Below are 17934 nucleotides of genomic sequence, written 5' to 3'. Positions count from 1 at the left end.
TTGGAACGAAAGTGATGGTGCACGTGGTGATGGGTGGACGGGTGAATCATGGCAGCGGACTTAACAGCATGTTTCTACTCCTCTTCCAAATAGTACAGAATCCGCTGTACGGAAATCACTGGTGAAGTCAAAATGCGAGTTTGTTGAATTAAAGTTTATTTCTGTTGCTCTCCATAGTATGATGACCCATGTAGAACCAAAGAGTCAAAGCTGACAGGAAGTGAGAGCAAGGACAAAGGAAGTCCAGTCCTGGACACCATCTGCATCAGCGAGGCAGACAAAGCAGCTGTTCTGACCCTCATCAGAGAAGAGGTATGAAACTGTCTGGTGGGGGTAAGGAGCTTGAGCTCAATACACAGTTGAACTATTAATTATTTTCTCTCTGACCCATTTGCTTGTTATTAGAAATGGTATTTGCTAAAATCAGTAATATGCTGTTAGAGCATTTTTCTATGTTTACAGGAGTGTAAGGAAAGCAGGGCATTGTATTTTTCATCTTAGATTCTTGTGTCCAGAACACAAGCTGTTGGAGCAATGGTGCTTAGTATGGAATAGGAAGTAGTTTGGTTCTTCTTTTTAGATCATATCGAAAGAAATTGAAGCCATTGAATGGAAGAGGAAATATGAGGAGAGCAGACAGGAGGTCATGGAAATGAGGTTTGTTGAAACTGACTGTATGAGCATCTCTTGTCTCTCTCATCTCTCCACATTCACTGTGTGCTCTGCTAAATATTATGCATTAAGCAAAGCAAGATCACACTGTCACACTTAAATTAGTTTTCATTGTTTTCAACAGAAAAATTGTGGCGGAATATGAAAAGACAATTGCACAGATGATAGGTGAGTGCAGTAGTCGGTGCTTTTTCTGTCTTTACAAACTTAACACTGAATTGGAGTACAAAAAGCAAAGTGTGAACAAAAAGGGAACTTGTATGAGGGTAGTATTGTGTCACATTGTCACACTGGGATCATCTGATGGTGACCATGACTGTGACCTGTTTGTGTGGGGATCCCCCAGAAGACGAGCAACGCACCAGCTCCGGCTCTCAGCGGACCATCCAGCAGCTGACCCTCGAGAGGGACCAGGCTCTCGCTGACCTCAACTCCGTGGAGCGCTCCCTCTCTGACCTCTTCCGGAGGTACGAGAACATGAAGGGTGTCCTCGAGGGCTTCAAGAAGGTATGTGAGGGTTGGCCTCTTACTGGAGGTCTCACGCATGTTCTCTATGAGTGCTTTCTTTACTGCTAGGCTTTGGTAAACCCTTTCCCCTCAACCGTACTGTCCAAAGAAATTAAACTGAAGCTTTTGTACTGCTGGGAACGTTTTTCACATCATGCATGTATCTGTACCGATGTGCTGAATAATGACGACCGTGGTTGTAATCAACCTCGCAAAAATCTGTGCTCCTACAGTCCAGCACATTCTTTTCTGCAAGTGCATTTGTCTTGTCTTGTGACCCCACCAGAACGAAGAGGTGCTAAAGAAGTGTGCACAGGAGTACTTGGCGCGGGTGAAGCAAGAAGAACAGCGGTACCAAGCGCTCAAGATCCATGCAGAGGAGAAACTGGACAAGTAAGTAGAGAGACAGGGGTGGGAGCAGCGACAAGGTCAGGAATGAGTCCCTCTGCAGGAGTTCACTGAAGAACACTTGTGTTGAGATACAGCAATGCTTCTTCCCTCCCCATGTGTATCAGGGCCAATGAGGAGATTGCTCAGGTTCGTGCCAAAGCCAACTCTGAGAGTGTGGCTCTCCATGCCACCCTGCGCAAGGAGCAAATGAAGGTGGAGTCCCTGGAGAGAGCCCTGCACCAAAAGGTAAGGTTAATGTCCAGCCTTAAAACCACAAACCGCACACAGGCCGTTCCTGCAGCTCTGGTACCAGTTGTCTGTGATTTAATGTCCTTTTTGCTCTTCCCAGAACCAGGAGATAGAGGAGCTCACAAAGATCTGTGATGAACTCATTGCAAAGTTGGGAAGAACTGACTGAAAGCAAACTGAGCACAGATCTAATGTGCTCCTGTTACCGAGGCGCTGCCACCCCCCCAACCTCCGATACAGTACATAACCCGCCCTGCTCAGCCAATCAGCTCCAGATGCCCAAGGTGCCCAGTTACGCCTTGCATTTGACATATTCCCGCATTTATCATTTGAAAGGAAAGACCCTTTTACACTGAATGCCAATTTGTCCTCCAGATTTCATTCTCACAAATGATCCAACAAGTGAAACTCACACTCCAGGAAAGAAAGTAACTCCGTGGTATTAAAAGCTCTCAGTTTGGAGACTGGATATGTAGTTGTGCTGACGCTGTGTGTATCTGTGACCTTAGGACACTCCTGCTGGAGTTAAATGACGGGAGAAAAGACGTGTATGAGTGCGTGTGTGCACGTGTGCGTGTACTATGCTTACCAGCCTAACGCTTCTGTGTTGGTGCCAAAGCTCTGACGTCTTCCCAGTGGGTTATGGGTGTCAGAGGACAGCTGAGTCCATCAACCAGGCCTTGGTCCTTGTGTTTACATCACCAGCTGCTATTCCTACAGGCTCAGTGGGGGGCAGGAAAATGACACATTTATTGCTTTCTATGTTATTATTTTTGCAATGTACATAGAGAGTTTACTTGTACTGTTGCTTTGTTTGTCCTTAAAAAGGCAGTTATTGTACATAATAGAGGCCATTTGAAATCTCCTTAAAATATCTATAAGCATATATAGCACTAACATATGTAGATATTATGTACAAGTTGTTATCATTGGATGCAAGAATGTTATTTGTCTGGCAGTAACAGTTGTTTGCCAATGCAGAGATATTATATATGTCAATCACATTAAAATATTTCTTTGTCAGCAGCCAGATGACTTACCTTTGAGAGACAATATATCATTTTGTATTCTCACCATCAGTATATGTGCATATAGTTTTCACTAGAGCCACTTCACATATGCTGATTAGTGCGTATTATTTATGCAACAGTAATCAGTTCACTACCGCACACAATATCTATAAATTTAAGGGAAAAAGGAAAAAAAAATCCATCTATCTAAGTTTGAAATGTTGCACTTCTACTTGTGCATCAAGTGGTCACACACCAACAGAGCCAGCCACTGACATTCAAACTGAGAGGGGAAAAAACCATGTTTGTACTTTTTCTGGTCATTGTGACTGTACTGTGCACTTGCTTGCTTTAGTACTGTGAATTTGCTGTTACAGAATACATACATATGTACAGTATAAAAAATCCAAAGAATTAGATCTGTAACAAGATACAGAAAGTTTCCCCCCCCCTCTCTTCTGCAATATTATAGTAATAACAGTGACTCCATTTTTACCATGAAATTACCAAAAATATGCCTTGTGCACATGTTCTGTTGGCCATGCCTTGCTTTGTTACAATACCGTCAACTAGTAAATGACATGAGTGTCCTGGTGCCAAATAACAGTAATTTTGGTAACCTGACGTAGAACCCAGCTGCCCTGTTTTCACTGCTTTTTCTTCCACTTAAATAGCATTTTTCTGGCTGTGGATATGTATACATACATTTTATATGCAAATGAGTCTCAGTGATATTTGTATAGTGGAGGACCTTACAGAGATGTAATGAAATTGTTTACTAATATATATTTTTAGTTCACATATGCCTGAATGACAATAAAATGATTATTGCCAAGTTTCTGTTTGTCCATGTTTGTTCTGGCAGCTTTTACCATGGAGATTCACACACACACACACACACACACATTTTCGGAACCGCTTGTCCCATACGGGGTCGCAGGGAACCGGAGCCTACCCGGTAACACAGGGCGTAAGGCCGGAGGGGGAGGGGACACACCCAGGACGGGACGCCAGTCCGTCGCAAGGCACCCCAAGCGGGACTCGAACCCCAGGCCCACTGGAGAGCAGGACCCGGTCCAACCCACTGCCCCACTGCGCCACCGCGCCCCTCCACCATGGAGATTCATTATGAAAATTACAAATTACCATGCGCTCTCTTTTGTAGAGTATTTTTTTTTAATTGATGATGTCATGAGCCTTGGTTTACTTGCTCGCTTTAGATATATGAATTTCTGTGCTGGTCACTGCTAAAAATGCATGTTTACTGTATTTCCTCTTTTTGTCTGCTGGCCTTATGTTTCACAGTGGTTCCCATGAGACCATCTTAAGCTCAGGGACAAAATACGGCTGTGAGTGACTTTCAGGGAGCCCGGTCACACTTGGGGTGTGTGTCCAATACCCGCAAATTAAAGAGACTGGATTGTAGAGTCCATAGTGTTTAGAGAATTTAACAAAATTGAGGAGTAACTTTAATGTTAAGTGGTTAGTTTAGAGATAACACTTTGTTTGCATTACTTATGAAATGGTTATTTAAATACATTCTCACATATTGAGTATTTTTTAGTCTCTTCTGTTCTTGGTTGTGAATAGTTCTGCTCATTCATATCTTTCTATCATCTGTTTTTACTACGAGGAGTTTCAGTAACTATGGATCGTGTTTACTGAACTGGGCGTTAGTTCACCAACGGCTGTTCCACACTTGGTCGCTCGCTGACCACACACATCCCTGTGTTAAAGATGTTGTAAAAACTCCCAAGGACCCTTGTCTGTTTGTACTACTTGATGCCAACACCTCCATTGATGGAGCAGGTGATGGAGAAGGAGAGTGACCAGAAGGTTCCACTCACACAAAGGGCCATGCTGTCGTGCCCTTGACAGAGGTGCTTAACCGATGTACTGAGCTGCACAAATGGGTCAGATTGTAAGCGGCTTTAGATGAAAGTGTGCATAAAACATCCTCAGCAGGGTTGTAAAACGACTCATTCCTTAATTTCAGGAAACTTCCCTTGAACTTTCTTTTCTGAGGATGAGGTAATGCTCTCACTGTTGAGCCTATTACATTCTGAAGCTGTCACAGCTAAGACTGAACTTTCACTGAGGGTTTATCCCCTGCCCTGACCGAAGTGAAGGTGAGACCGAAGCCTTCATTCCAGAAGTTGACACTAGAAGTTCTAATTTGTCCCCCTTGTGACCTGTCCACTGTGTGTATAGAAATCAGTCGGTTCCTGGTTTCATTTTGGATGCACCTCCTCAAAGGTAGGAGCTGAAGCAGCGGTTAAACCCAACCGTCTCAGCCCCAGGCAGACAGGGTGCGGATTAGAGCTAAGAGCTTTGGAGCCCCGTCCTCCATCACTTGTGCCACAACATTCTTCCAGCCACCATGAAGAGGCTCCTTGTGCTGCTGCTCTTCCTCACTCTTGTCATGCACAGTGAGTACCTCCATCCTGTGTCACATATGTGTTGCTATGTTTTTAGTTGCTCTCCTAGGGTACTTACAATGAAAGATTCTGCCCTGTTTAATAATTACCAGCTGAACATAATTACATATTTCACCGTTTTCTACATCTGGATTGACTATTGTTTGGTGAAAGCCAAAGGTAATGGTAATTTATGACCCAGTTTTGGACAAATTAATGTATGTGCAATTCTCAGGAACAAATCACAGTCACAAATTAGGGTAAAGGTATATTCAATTCAATTAATTTTTATAGAGCGCTTTTCTCACACAGTGACACAGAGTGCTGAAGAAAGGGATAAGACAAACAAGACTTCACTATATACCAGAGTAACACATTATCCATGCATTTATTAAAGCTAGAATTATGCCTACTGGCTATGGAGGAAAGGAACAAAAAACTCCCAACTGAAAGTCAAAGGAGCAAAAAACCCTCTGGAGGTCCAAGTGCCAGTTGCTGCCCACCTCTCCTGAGCATTCTAAGTTAAAAAAGATATTTGAGTCAATTTATAACTAATAATAACATTGTAGCTAAGTGTTAACTCGATGTCCCAGTTCACATAAGTACATCTTGTCCATCATGGCAGGTGGTCATCGGCTTCAGTCAGCATGGGATGCTTGTATGACGGCCAACCAGCCTCCTCAGGTCTTATCATAGAAAAAGAATGCTCAACAACAAAAAAATTATTAAATAATGACTTACAGAAATTAGAGAGGTTAATACAGAAGGGAAAAAAACACAAGCCAACTGGAATTACACTGCTTGAAACGATCATAATCAACTCTAAGCATGACCGGAAATCGTATAGAAACTATTGAAAATACAGCTTATTAACTGCAGCTAAAATTCAGGAAATAAAGGAAAATCATAAACTTTTAGATGAAAAAGATTTATTTCAGCCCATGGCCTTTTGTGTTAGTGATAACCAGCTAATTAAGACCATTTTTTTAAATACATTTTGAAAATATTTTCATATACATTCAACTAGTAATTGTCCAACAGGATGCAGTTAGTAAAGCATGAAACAGTAAAAATGATGTAACTGAAGGAAAAAACAGAAAACATGTTTTACTTGGATCTCTGTCTGATCCCTCTGGAGAGTAGATAGGAGCCCATATTGCGCTGAACGCAGCACAGTGGGGTTTGTCTGATTAAATCAGTTCTCGTACAATTTCGTCCCTCATCATATTGCTGTGGAAACATAACCGGGAAAAAATTTCTGCTTCATGTTGTCACTACCTCACATATACCTGCTTAATACACACAAGTTGAGCTTTTGTAGTTTTTGCAACTGATTATTCTTGAATGAAATACCTGTGAAAACACAGGGGTGGCTGGTAATGCTACAGCTGCTAACTTTGGACCTAAAGGTGGCAGGTTTCAATCTCACCTCCAGCTGTAGTGTCCTTGAACAAGGTACTTGCCCTAAATTGCGCCGGTAAAATTGCCCAACTGTATAAATGGGTAAATAATTGCAAGTACCTTAACATTGTGAATTAAATGAAAAAATGGAAATGTCTATCAAAACCTACTGATAGAAAATGCTTCATGCGTGTCAATAGTTCAATTCTTTATTCAGACAGGAGATACAGTAATATTCTAGAAGAGAAAGATACATGGTAGTGGACAGAACAGCGTGAAGGTCCTCTTGACTTGTCCTCTGGCCACGTATGGGGAAGGAATCCCTGCTGTTCAGTCTCAGATCAGTCGCTCTCCCCTGTTCCCCCTGCAAAGACAAAGCTCTGAGGTGTTACACCTGTGTGGCGGACGGCGAGGACGAGTGCAACCGGCAGGGCTCCTCCACCTGCCCCAAGTACGCAGATGCCTGCGCTACCGTCATGGGTCTGAGTGAGTACACACACCTGCGCTTCCTGTGATGTTTCTTTCTGATGTAATGCTCTATGTAATACTGTATGCCCCATGGTCATGGCAAAACATGTAACACATTTCTCCTGGCATCTTGTGTTTCTGCAACCCGTAAAGCTTACTTGACAATGAAACTCCTGTTTCAAATGTTTTTTGTGTCAAATGTGCAAATTCTTCAAGACCGGATAGTAATGATTATGGTAATAACGAAGACATAAATGATCTCCATTGCTTTTAGTTTTGGGTTTTGTTTCATTTGCTATAATCAGGTATAAATTTCAACGCAGTTCTGCTGTTCTTGCTTTCTCTGTACCTCAGACACACTCGTGAAGTCTTGCTCCTACAAGTCGTTCTGTGACAAGGCACACCATGGCGGTGAGGACGTGAGGATGGAGTGCTGTTTTACTGATGACTGCAACGGCCCCCACCTGTCCCACAGCCATCGGGGGGGGCACAGTGCCACTGGGGTCCTGAGCTCCAGCCCTGCCCTCGTTCTGGGAGCCTTGCTGCTGCTCCACTTGGCTTTTGGAAAGCCCTAACTCACAGCTCTAAAAGGGTTTACTCTGCAAGTCCTACCTGCCCCGTCCCCGTACCTGCTGTTCATATCCGGGTGGAGAAATGTGCTCAGAACAGGTAGAGGTTTGCCATTTTGAACAGATGCCTCCATTGGCAGCATGAGGTTCAGTAAGGGGGCTTTTCAGGACCCTAACCCAATGATGCTTAATCCAGGCTGAGCAGCTTTACTGGCTGAACTGGCCTGTTCAGTTTCAGTTGTGGGAAATCAGCGGTTCCATCAGTTGCTGTGCCATAATTAACCCTGCTATTATGAAATAATCAAACAGTGGTCATCTAATCTTTTGTGTAAAGTAAAATGTATTTTGTACATTAACGGGCACAGGAAATTAAACAGCCTCTTTAACCTCTGGATTTGCAGATAATATTGAACTTTAACTACATAGATCGCAGACACACCCATAATATCTATGAAAGGTAAAATTCCATCTTGTCTAAAATATAATAATACATGGCCAAACAACAAGAGAAACAAAATTTTTGCTTCTTGTGTTTCCTTTGTTTCTGTTTCTTCATTAGTGGGTTTAATTGTCAAAAATGATGCGCCTTGTTCTTGTCTCAGAATTTATTTTTCTTTTCTGCTTAATTTTACATAGAAAATACATTCTGTGACATTGCTTTCCTTATGCATGCAATTTTTTTCCTCTCCATCCAAGAAGACATTTTAGTTACTTTGGAGAAAAATAAGATGCATTTTTAAATAGATGTGATCATCAATCGTGCAAAACCATGAACAGCTGTTGAAGTTATTCATCTGATCCTGTTTTGTTAAGGAATTTCTTCAGAGGCCTCAGACAGTTGGAGTTTCAATGAGAAGAACCCATAGGGGCAGCTGGTAGTGTAGTGGTTAGAGCTGCTCCCTTAAGACACAAAGGTTGTAGGTCTGAATCCAACCTCCAGCTGTAGTACTCTTGAATAAGGGACTTACCCTAAATTGCTCTAGTAAAATTACCCACCTGTGTAAATAGGGTAAATAACTGTTGGTAGCTTAAGATTGTAAGTTGCTTTGGAAAAAAGTGTCAGCCAGATAAATAAATGTAAACAACAATCTAACACAGTAAATCTAGGGTGATAGGAGAAGTTCTGAGTGTCATTTTTAGGTATCTATTCTTTGAAATTTTACTGAAGATATCTACCTTCAATTTCCACAAGGGGCCACCAGTGCAAACAAGATTTTCATTAGCTAACCCTTCATGAAAGTTAACCCACGGGGGAGCGGGCTGGCACAGCGAGTAGTTCTGCTGTCTCACAGCACCTGGGTGGTGTGTGAGAATGTAGGTTTGATCCCTGCTCTATCTCTGTGGAGTTTACATGTTCTCCCTGTGTCTGTGTAGGTTTCCTCCCACAGTCTGAAGACATGCTGTTCAGGTTCACCCGTAGCATGTGAGAGAGAGTGGGTGTGTGTTCCACTGATGCATGGATGAGTGACCCAATGTAAGTAGTGTATCTAGCAGTGTAAGTCACTGCAGTGAGTAAGGTGTGTGGGCTGATAACATTATATAGTGTTCATTGGAAGTAACTTTAGAGAAAAGCATCTCCTAAATAAATAAATGAAATGAGGATAAATATACCACCACAAATGGTCTTTGAAGTGACAGTGTGATTTCAATTTGTATTATGGATTGGTTTCAGTTTCCATCATGACAGATTGCCAACCAGCAGGTTTTGTTTTAGATCAGTTATAATCTAATCTCAGTATTACTAATGACTGGTTTGTACCTTTTGGTCCTCTATACTATGCAATTACTAGTTGTCCGAGTGTATGGCCATCAAGTGGTCAACGTCTCCCGGCAGCACCAGGTAGCTCTGCCGCAAGTCTGATGACCAACAGCATCATGCTGAGTGGCATTCAACTGGGCTACAAGGGTCACACAAATCGGGTTGTGTCCATCACCATGGCTAGAGTGTAGTGCCACTGCTGGGCTTCATAATCACAGCATCATACAGGATGGAATTCGCCTCCAGGGCAGGAGGTCTGAAGAGCATGGTCATCATTCGGAGTCTCCGCTTCAAAAGATGCTTAATATTCAACATCCCAGCATGTATTTGATTGGTAACCTGTGAAACATTTAAAGGAGTTTTTGTAATGGGTAGTTGTCCAATTATTTTTAAAATGCAAAATTAGGTACACCAAATAACTTGGATTAAATCAAAAGCCACAAAGACTGCAAATTATTCTTCCCTTTTAGTCAGAGGTGGGTACAGTAGTGAAAAACAGTATTAAAGTAAAAGTATAGTTACATAAAGGTATTTGTTCAAAAATCGATTTGGCTCATTCAATATCAAAAAGTACTTTTCCTAAAGCAGGTTCACCATGGCCTGGAACTATAGGGTGCTACGCTAGCCAGGTACACTCTAGATAGAACCCCAGTCACTCACAGGGTTGCCCCACACACACACCAACACACAAGAAGAAATCCAGAATCACTAGTTCACCTGCAATTCAAGTCTTTGGAATGTGAGTGGAAACCAGAGCACCTGTAGGAAAGGCACACAAACATGGGGAGAAGGTGCAAATTCCATACAGACAGAATGGGGATCAAAATAATGTCCAGCTGCAAAGTCCAGACACTGAGGCACCTGCACTGCCCACTGCACAAACCCCAAATTTGAGGAAGAGGAATAGGATATCTGAAAGTATATTTATTTATAGAATAGAATAGAATATACTTTATTGTCCCATTTCTGGGAAATTTGTCTTGGACAACCATGACACGGCCAGTGTACAACATTGGACTCACATAAAACAATACGTAACGTAAAAAATAAGAATTAAAGCAACAATCAAAATATATTAAAAACCTACTGTATACCAGTCTAAAAGTAGGGTTTTTAATATTTTGAGCCATTAGCAGTGTCAACAGCTTCAATATGCAGTTTTAACTCATGAAAAATAACTTTATAACATTAAATGTTACTGCGAATTACACATTAAATACACACGCTCTCCAAAGCCACTTATCCCAAGTGGGGTCTTGGTGAGCCGGAGCCTAACCCGGCAACACAGGATGCAAGGCTGGAGGGGGAGGGGACACACCCAGGATGGGACACCAGTCTGTTGCAAGGCACCCCAAGCTGGACTCGAACCCAGAACCCCAGAGGGGGGGAGTTGGCCAAACCCACTGTGCCACCACACCCCCCGCTTCTTAAATGCATACAAAATAAAATACTATAGTCAGATAGTTATTACAGCAACTGTTATTTATCTGAGGCCTTTGTCCAGGGTGATGTACAGTGCTAGTGTTATATTCTACATTTACATTACATTTACATTTATTCATTTAGCAGACACTTCTCCAAAGTGACATACATCTCTTTCTACATATTCTCTCCACTAACAATTATTTACCCACTTATGCAGCGCTGTTCATTTATATAAAACAAGTGTGTAATTTTGGGTAGTAGAAAGAGAAAGATGATCAGTGGGATTACATACACCCTGCAATTTATAATTACATGGTTACTGCTTGGATGGTGCTCAAATTAACCAATCAGCCTGTTTTCCTGCCATATTTTCCAATAGTACATGAGATCCCCTCCAGTTAGAGCGGAGACCATCTCACTTACAAAATCCTGGCTATTCCCCAAAATTGTCCCAAACGTTCACAAACGCTGAGCTTTTGAATTTACACAAGGTTACTAGCCAAGAGGTGGGGTGCGGTGGCACAGTGGGTTGGGCTACAGTCCTGCTCCCCGGTGGGTCTGGGGTTCAAGTCCCACTTGGGGTGTCTTGTGATGGACTGGTGTCCCGTCCTGGGTGTGTCCCCTCCCTCTCCGGCCTTACACCCTGTGTTGCCGGGTAGGCTCCGGTTCCCCGTGCCCCTGTCTGGGACAAGCGGTTCTGAAAATGTGTGTGTACTAGCCAAGAGTTTGGGGAGAGGGATCTTCTATGGTCCTGACCCCCTTGGACCAGTTAGACTGCAGTATTTTATCATTCAGCTTTAGGCTACACTCATATGAAGCTCTTCTTTAATGAGATCAGTGTAGTATCAATATCAGAAATCCTGCCTCCTGGGAGGTATTTCACTTAAACTGCTCGCTTCACATAGTTTGAAATTCTGCAAAACATTTAGAGCTATTATGGTGGGACAGGGGGTTGGACCAGGTCCTGCTCTCTGGTGGGTCTGGGGTTTGAGTCCTGCTTGGGGTGCCTTGCGATGGACTGGCGTCCCATCTTGGGTGTGTCCCCTCCCCCTCCAACCTTATGCCGTGTTAGGCTCCGGCTCCCCGGGACCCTGTATGGGACGAGCGGTTCAGACAGCGTGTGTGTGTGTGTGTGTGTGTGTGTGTGTGTGTGTGTGTGTGTGTGTGTGTGTGTGTTAGAGCTATTAAATTAGCAGTTATGTGCACATTATTCTGTGCATCACGAGAAGGAGCACTCAATGTTAAGTACCTGACATGGGTCTAGGCTGGCGATCTGGGTGATGGCAGTCGAACCATGGCCTTACGGACCCCCTCCTGACTGCGGTCCAGTCCGTGTGGCGTCTCCCTGACTGTGGTGGGGTCAGTCATCCATACAAACTGAAGACGGAGTCCATGTTTTAAACTCACATTGCTGAAATAGCAGCGACTTTCCCTGTAATGCCATTCAACAACAATTTAAACATACTTTATAACATTTAAAAAGCATAGACACACCTTGCAAAGCGTCTGTACTCCTTCCACCAACCACGATGGTGTAGGATCAGGATGCTGTACATTGAATTAACACTTCTCTCCAAAACTACTCACACTGTGAAGCACTTAGTTAGTTACCCATTTACACAGGTGAGTAATTAAGGGGGGCAAACTTGCTCACGGGTACTATAGCTGGAGAGGGGATTCAAACCTGCGTCCTTTTTGGGTCCAACACCTCAGACTGTAACCACTACTCTACCAGCCGCTGCTTAAAAATCCACTGTGACTGACGGTACTAACAGTTGCTGACTATATTATACATCTTTTTACCCGTTGACATTTTTACCAGACGTCTCCACACCCAAATGCCTTATCGCCTTATGTATGTAAAAACGGAGCTTTATTGAGCCATTATTTATAATGTGTGTTTTACTGAAATCTTCGTAAGAGCCACGTCACCAAGTCCAGGACTGCATTTTTATTCATAAACGGGGATTTTATATTAATCATGTTAACGCCGAATGAATTTGACGGACCGTCCGAAGTAACGACTGACGAGGCTCGAACTGTCACCTCGCCTGAAGACTGAGGCTCGAATGCCACAGCCTGCTGCACTAAAAAATAAAGTGAGTTTCGAATCCCACGCCCTACACTGAAAGGAAAAAAACCATGTAAATGCAGTCATTGGGGGGGAAATTGTCCTCTGAGTGGATAAAACGCTGTGCGACGCTGAGAAACTGAGCTCGTTCCCGCCAAGGCTGACTGAGTGTGCGCGCGCGTCCCCCCTCCTCGCGGGGATGAGGAGGGGAGTGGGGGGCTGCGGCTGAAAGTGAGGAGGATGGAAAGGGGAGGAACAGGGAGGGAGGTGTAGCCACGGCGAATTCCCTGAGGAACCAACATGTTCGCCGGACATAAAAAGGGGGGTAAGGGCAGGAAGAAGAAGGTCCGCTCTACTGATTTATGTGGAAGAGGAAGCCCAGTGTGCTGAGCTGAGCGCCCTTTTCACACACACACGGACACACACTTTTGCCTCAGGTCAGGACACTTTGCGCTGCCTCGCGGTAAGTCGACGACTCGGGACGGGTGCGTTCTCGTGCACCGCACTTTGGTGACAGTTTGTGACACACACACAGGCACAGGGTAGTCTGAGGGAACACAGTTTATCTGTAGGAAAAGCTAGTCTAGTGTGAGGAAACATTTTAGTCTGAGGAAAAGCACTGCTTCTGTGTGAGGAAATACTATTATTTTTTTTATTAGTCTGTGAGGAATGTACTTTAGTCTGTGAGGAATGTACTTTTAGTCTGTGAGAAAACTAAGCACTAGTATATGTGAGGAGATGTATTATCTGAGGAAACATTTTAGTTTGTGAGGAAACGCACTTATACTCTTTGAGGAAAAAGTACTGGTTTTTGAGGAAACACTTTCAGTGGAAACATTTTCTGTGAGGAAAAGCACTTTAGTCTGTGAGGAAACACTTTATTATAGTCTTTGAGGAAAAGGTTTGTCTTTGAGGAAACATTTTAGTCTGTGAGGAAATGCACTTGACTCTCTTTTAGGAAAAGCACCGTGGTCTGAGGAAACACTACACTTTCTGAGGAAACACCTTTTAGTCTGTGAGGAAAAGTACTGTATTTTGTGAGGAAATGCAATTTATAGTCTTTGGGGAAAATCCTGTAGTCCATTAGGAAACACACTACACTTTCTGAGGAAACACACTTTCGTCTGTGAGCAAACAGACTGTATCCTGTGAGGAAAAATTTTAGTCTGTGAGGAAACCACAGCACCGACACAGTGTCGTCCTGGGGAAAATGGTAAAGTACATAACGTCAAGCTGCTTCATGACAGCAGATGGTTCGACTTTGGTTTCTCCATATTCTTGACCTGTGGGGTGTACATTTCACATATCTATGAATTAATTACCTTGTCTCCTCTGTAAATTACCATCGAATTCACTGTGAGCAAAAACTGTTTACTTAAGAGGACACTTTGTGTTCTTCCATGACAGGCTTAAAAAAATGTAAACTTTGTATTAGTAATTTAATTATTTACATTTTCCCAGTGACCCCTGGAAGACACTCTCTGAATATTGTGGAGATGAGCTAACAAAGCACTGGTAAAACTGATGCCAGTCGGGTGTGTATGTGTGTGTGTGTGTGTGTGTGTGTGTGTGTGGGGGGGGGGGGGGGGTTGAGTTTGAGGTACACACAACAGGTCACACATTTTTGCTGAGGCCTCTTGCTTTGTGGGTATTAATGCTGAGGTCCAGGACATCCTGGAGACTGTACGGTGTTTGGTTGGTGGTTGCTAGGGATGTGTTTGTGGTTTGATTATCATTCCCTCCCTTATTCCATTTGAGAACAACGGCTCTAAACTCTGGAAAAAGTAAAAATGAGTGGTTTTTGTGAAGCTGTCTTTGTATCTTTTTATTGATCAGGTTTTCTACCTGTGGCCTGTAGGCAGAGACAGGATAGCTTGAGCTCACGGACAAGTTAGACGAAGCCTACTGGACAGTGAAAAGACACTTATTCTGTGTTTTGTTCCATCTCTGATATCTGTGACAAAGACAGGTAATTTGAAGGTGCACCATAGTGACATCCATTATTGATTCAAGCCCAGGTTGCTCAGCAAGTCATGCTCCAGATGGATCTACAGATACCATGTTAACAGGAGTTCAGATACCATGGAAACTTCACATGAGAGAACCCCTCTACATGAATGGTGCTTTCCATGGAAACAGGCAGCAGTATTTTCTGTTGTTTTCCCTAGCTTTACTCATGGTGCAGGGGTGAGATTGACTTCTCAGTTTGACCTTGTGACCCCCCCTCCCCTTTTCAGCAGCAGAATAACGGCATGACCAAACAAATTCCCAGGAGACTGACATGCTCTTAGGCCCACATCCCTAGGCCAGTGTGCAGTCTGGAGGTGAACTGATAGGAGCATATGCATATCCTGCTCCATGGAGCCACAGCTCACTTTCATAATATTTAAAAGCACTAATTTCTCACATTCTCCATAAATGGCTAAACCATTTCAGAAAAGAGCAATATAATTTTTAAAACTGCTTCCAAATACTTTTGTGTCACACATGGATTGGTATGAGTCCACATATGACTTCATATGTTTATAAGCACAGAAAGAATTTGTTACTGAGCAGTTCATTACAGAAGAATGCTAGAGGGTAACTTGGAGCTGTTACGTAATAGGTGGGAGTAAGCCTGCACCAAATTCATAACTTGATGTATGGTGCACATGCTCTGGGTTAAAGTGTTGCCAGTAACCCCAGAAAGTTTCTGTGAAATCAGTGGCATTTGTAGCAGTTTATTCAAAGTGGTTTCACTGGGTGAATCCTGCCATTCTTTTCAGTTTTTGTCAATATTTGTCTTTAAACCTTAATGTAGTATGACCTTACATCTGGATTCTGTTCAGTAGAGCTCTAATTTTCGTTGTGGTCATTCTGTTTTGTCCCGTTTAGCTTTTTCTGTAGTGAAGCCCTTCACCATGCCCTCTGCAATGCCAAGCCCCTGCTCTGCACCCTGCATCCTGGCTGCCCTGCTCTTCCTGTGGGCCCAGGCCCAGGCCCAGAATGAGCCAGCCAAAATCCAGCTCCGACTGGCGGGCAGTAAGCGCAAGCACAACGAAGGCCGTGTGGAGGTGTACTATAACGGCGAATGGGGCACCGTCTGTGATGATGACTTCTCCATCTATGCTGCCACCGTGGTCTGCAGGGAGCTGGGCTATGTGGAGGCAGTCTCCTGGTCCCCCTCTGCCAAATTCGGCCAGGGAGAAGGTGGGACATTCATGTAGTCTCTATCAGCCGCATCAAGGCAGTGTTGTGTTAATTCTTTGAAAGGAAAAATTATTTTGAACCCTTGACTATTAGAATATGTAACTCTTTCAGCCAGAGATATATATTTCTGTGCTTGTTTAAAAGTTCTAAGTACATCTTTAAATAGTAGAACCAGTAAACAAGAAGGAGGGGGTGCAGTGGGTTGGACCTGGTCTTGCTCTCCCGTGAGTCTGGAGTTTGAGTCCTGCTTGGGGTGCCTTGTGACAGACTGATGTCCTGTCCTGGTGTGTCCCCTCCCCTTCCAGCCTTTCGCCCTGTGTTGCTGGGTTAGGCTACGGCTCCCCACAACCCTGTATGGGACAAGTTGTTTCAGATGATGTGTGTGAGTAAACAAGAAATTATTGCCAGCCTGTGTCATTTACGCTTATTGTTCTGAACAGAAATACATATGTTAAGCAGTTAGGTACAGCTGTGTAGTGTAGTGGTTAGAGCTGCTGCCTTCCAACCCAAAGTTCACAGCTTTGAGTCTCATATCTGGCTGTAGTACGCTTGAACAAGATACTTGCCCTAAATTTCTCCAGTAAAAATTCCTCTGCTTTACAAATGGGTAAATAGATGAATGTATCTTAACACTGTAACTTGCTTTGGAGAAAAACATCAGCTAAATGAATAAAGAAGTGTAAAAAGGTAGTACACCTCAATCCTGATTTATGAGCATAATTCATTCCTGAGAGCTACTTATAAATCAGTTTCTTGTAAATCCACAGTTTTTCTCTCAGATTTGCTGCATTATCCTTTTTCACTTAAATGTGCTGTGTGTGACTGCTGAAAGTTCTGATTTTTCTGTGTATTTTGTGTATGCTTCAAGTAGTAAGGATTTTGAGTAACATTTTTGACAGAAACGTGTCTCATTACTGAGTGCAAAGTACTGTATTGTAGCTTGAAAACTGAATACAGGTGGTGCTTAAGTGACGTGCGATTTACGACCACCTGGACTTACGAATGCCGATTCCGTTAACCTTATTTTCAAGTCCCGAAGTTTGATCGTAATACCTAGCAACTGTTAGACATCTGCTGTATGGTAACCTCAGCTGGCCGCACTGCCCCAAGGCACCCATTTTTGCTGTTGTTTGGGTGTCTAGCAGTGCATTTTGTTTAGAAAGCTGCTTTTCTTTGGTTATTCCCTTCAAGTTAATTTTTTATTTGTAGGCGATTATCAGGATTCATTATCTTGTGTTTTATGCACCTACTCGAGCGATGAACATCAGTGCTTCAAGTAGACAGCAACAAACTAGGTTTACTTACGAATCACAAGTCTGCAACTATGTCTCTCTCGTAATGTAATGCACAAATTGTATTTTCGCTGAGATGTACGTCGCTTTGGAGAAAAGCGTCTGCTAAATAAATAAATGTAAATGTATTTAAAATCTATAGCAAGTGAAAAGTCAGTGTGTATTATTCATTAATGAATATAGTACAGTATCAACTACATTATGCATAATTACCTGTACAGTATTTCGTGTTGTTATTACTGTACGGTGATTATATTATTTATTATTGTATATTAGTATTTTAACATGAATAATGTTTGAAATGGTGAACAAATATTTTAAAAATCCTTATACAGCCTAGCTTTCATGCATATTCACACACATATTTTCTGAACCGCTTGTCCCATACGGGGTTGTGGTGAACCGGAGCCTAACCTGGCAACACAGGGCGTAAGGCCGGAGGGGGAGGGGACACCAGTCCGTCGCAAGGCACCCCAAGCAGAACTCGAACCCCAGACCCACTAGAGAGCAGGACC

General features: G+C 43.1%; 2 protein-coding genes across 6 annotated transcripts in view; both read left to right on the top strand.

Moving 5' to 3' along the window:
• The window catches only part of tacc1 (transforming, acidic coiled-coil containing protein 1), a 30556-nt gene extending 27323 nt beyond the window's left edge, over positions 1–3233 (top strand). For 4 of the 5 annotated variants that reach the window (XM_018752366.2, XM_018752354.2, XM_018752344.2 and 1 more), the window contains 7 exons: positions 178–312; positions 581–657; positions 797–840; positions 1019–1179; positions 1466–1572; positions 1695–1815; positions 1919–3233. In XM_018752366.2, coding sequence (XP_018607882.1) covers positions 178–312; positions 581–657; positions 797–840; positions 1019–1179; positions 1466–1572; positions 1695–1815; positions 1919–1987 — 714 coding nt within the window. In that variant the 3' untranslated portion in view covers positions 1988–3233. The remainder of the gene's footprint in view (positions 1–177; positions 313–580; positions 658–796; positions 841–1018; positions 1180–1465; positions 1573–1694; positions 1816–1918) is intronic. The other variant, XM_018752363.2, reaches the window with a different exon arrangement.
• A 9943-nt stretch (positions 3234–13176) lies between these two features.
• loxl2a (lysyl oxidase-like 2a) overlaps positions 13177–17934 on the top strand; it is a 37524-nt gene continuing 32766 nt past the window's right edge. Inside the window, exons 1-2 of the mRNA XM_018752668.2 lie at positions 13177–13401; positions 15813–16127. Of these exons, the coding sequence (XP_018608184.2) occupies positions 15839–16127 (289 nt within the window). The 5' untranslated portion in view covers positions 13177–13401; positions 15813–15838. The remainder of the gene's footprint in view (positions 13402–15812; positions 16128–17934) is intronic.

This window comes from Scleropages formosus, chromosome 6 (genome assembly GCF_900964775.1).
Source record: "Scleropages formosus chromosome 6, fSclFor1.1, whole genome shotgun sequence".
Lineage (NCBI taxonomy): Eukaryota > Metazoa > Chordata > Actinopteri > Osteoglossiformes > Osteoglossidae > Scleropages > Scleropages formosus.
The sequence above is the reverse complement of the archived record's forward strand: the minus strand, read 5'-3'. Positions and strand labels throughout refer to the sequence as shown.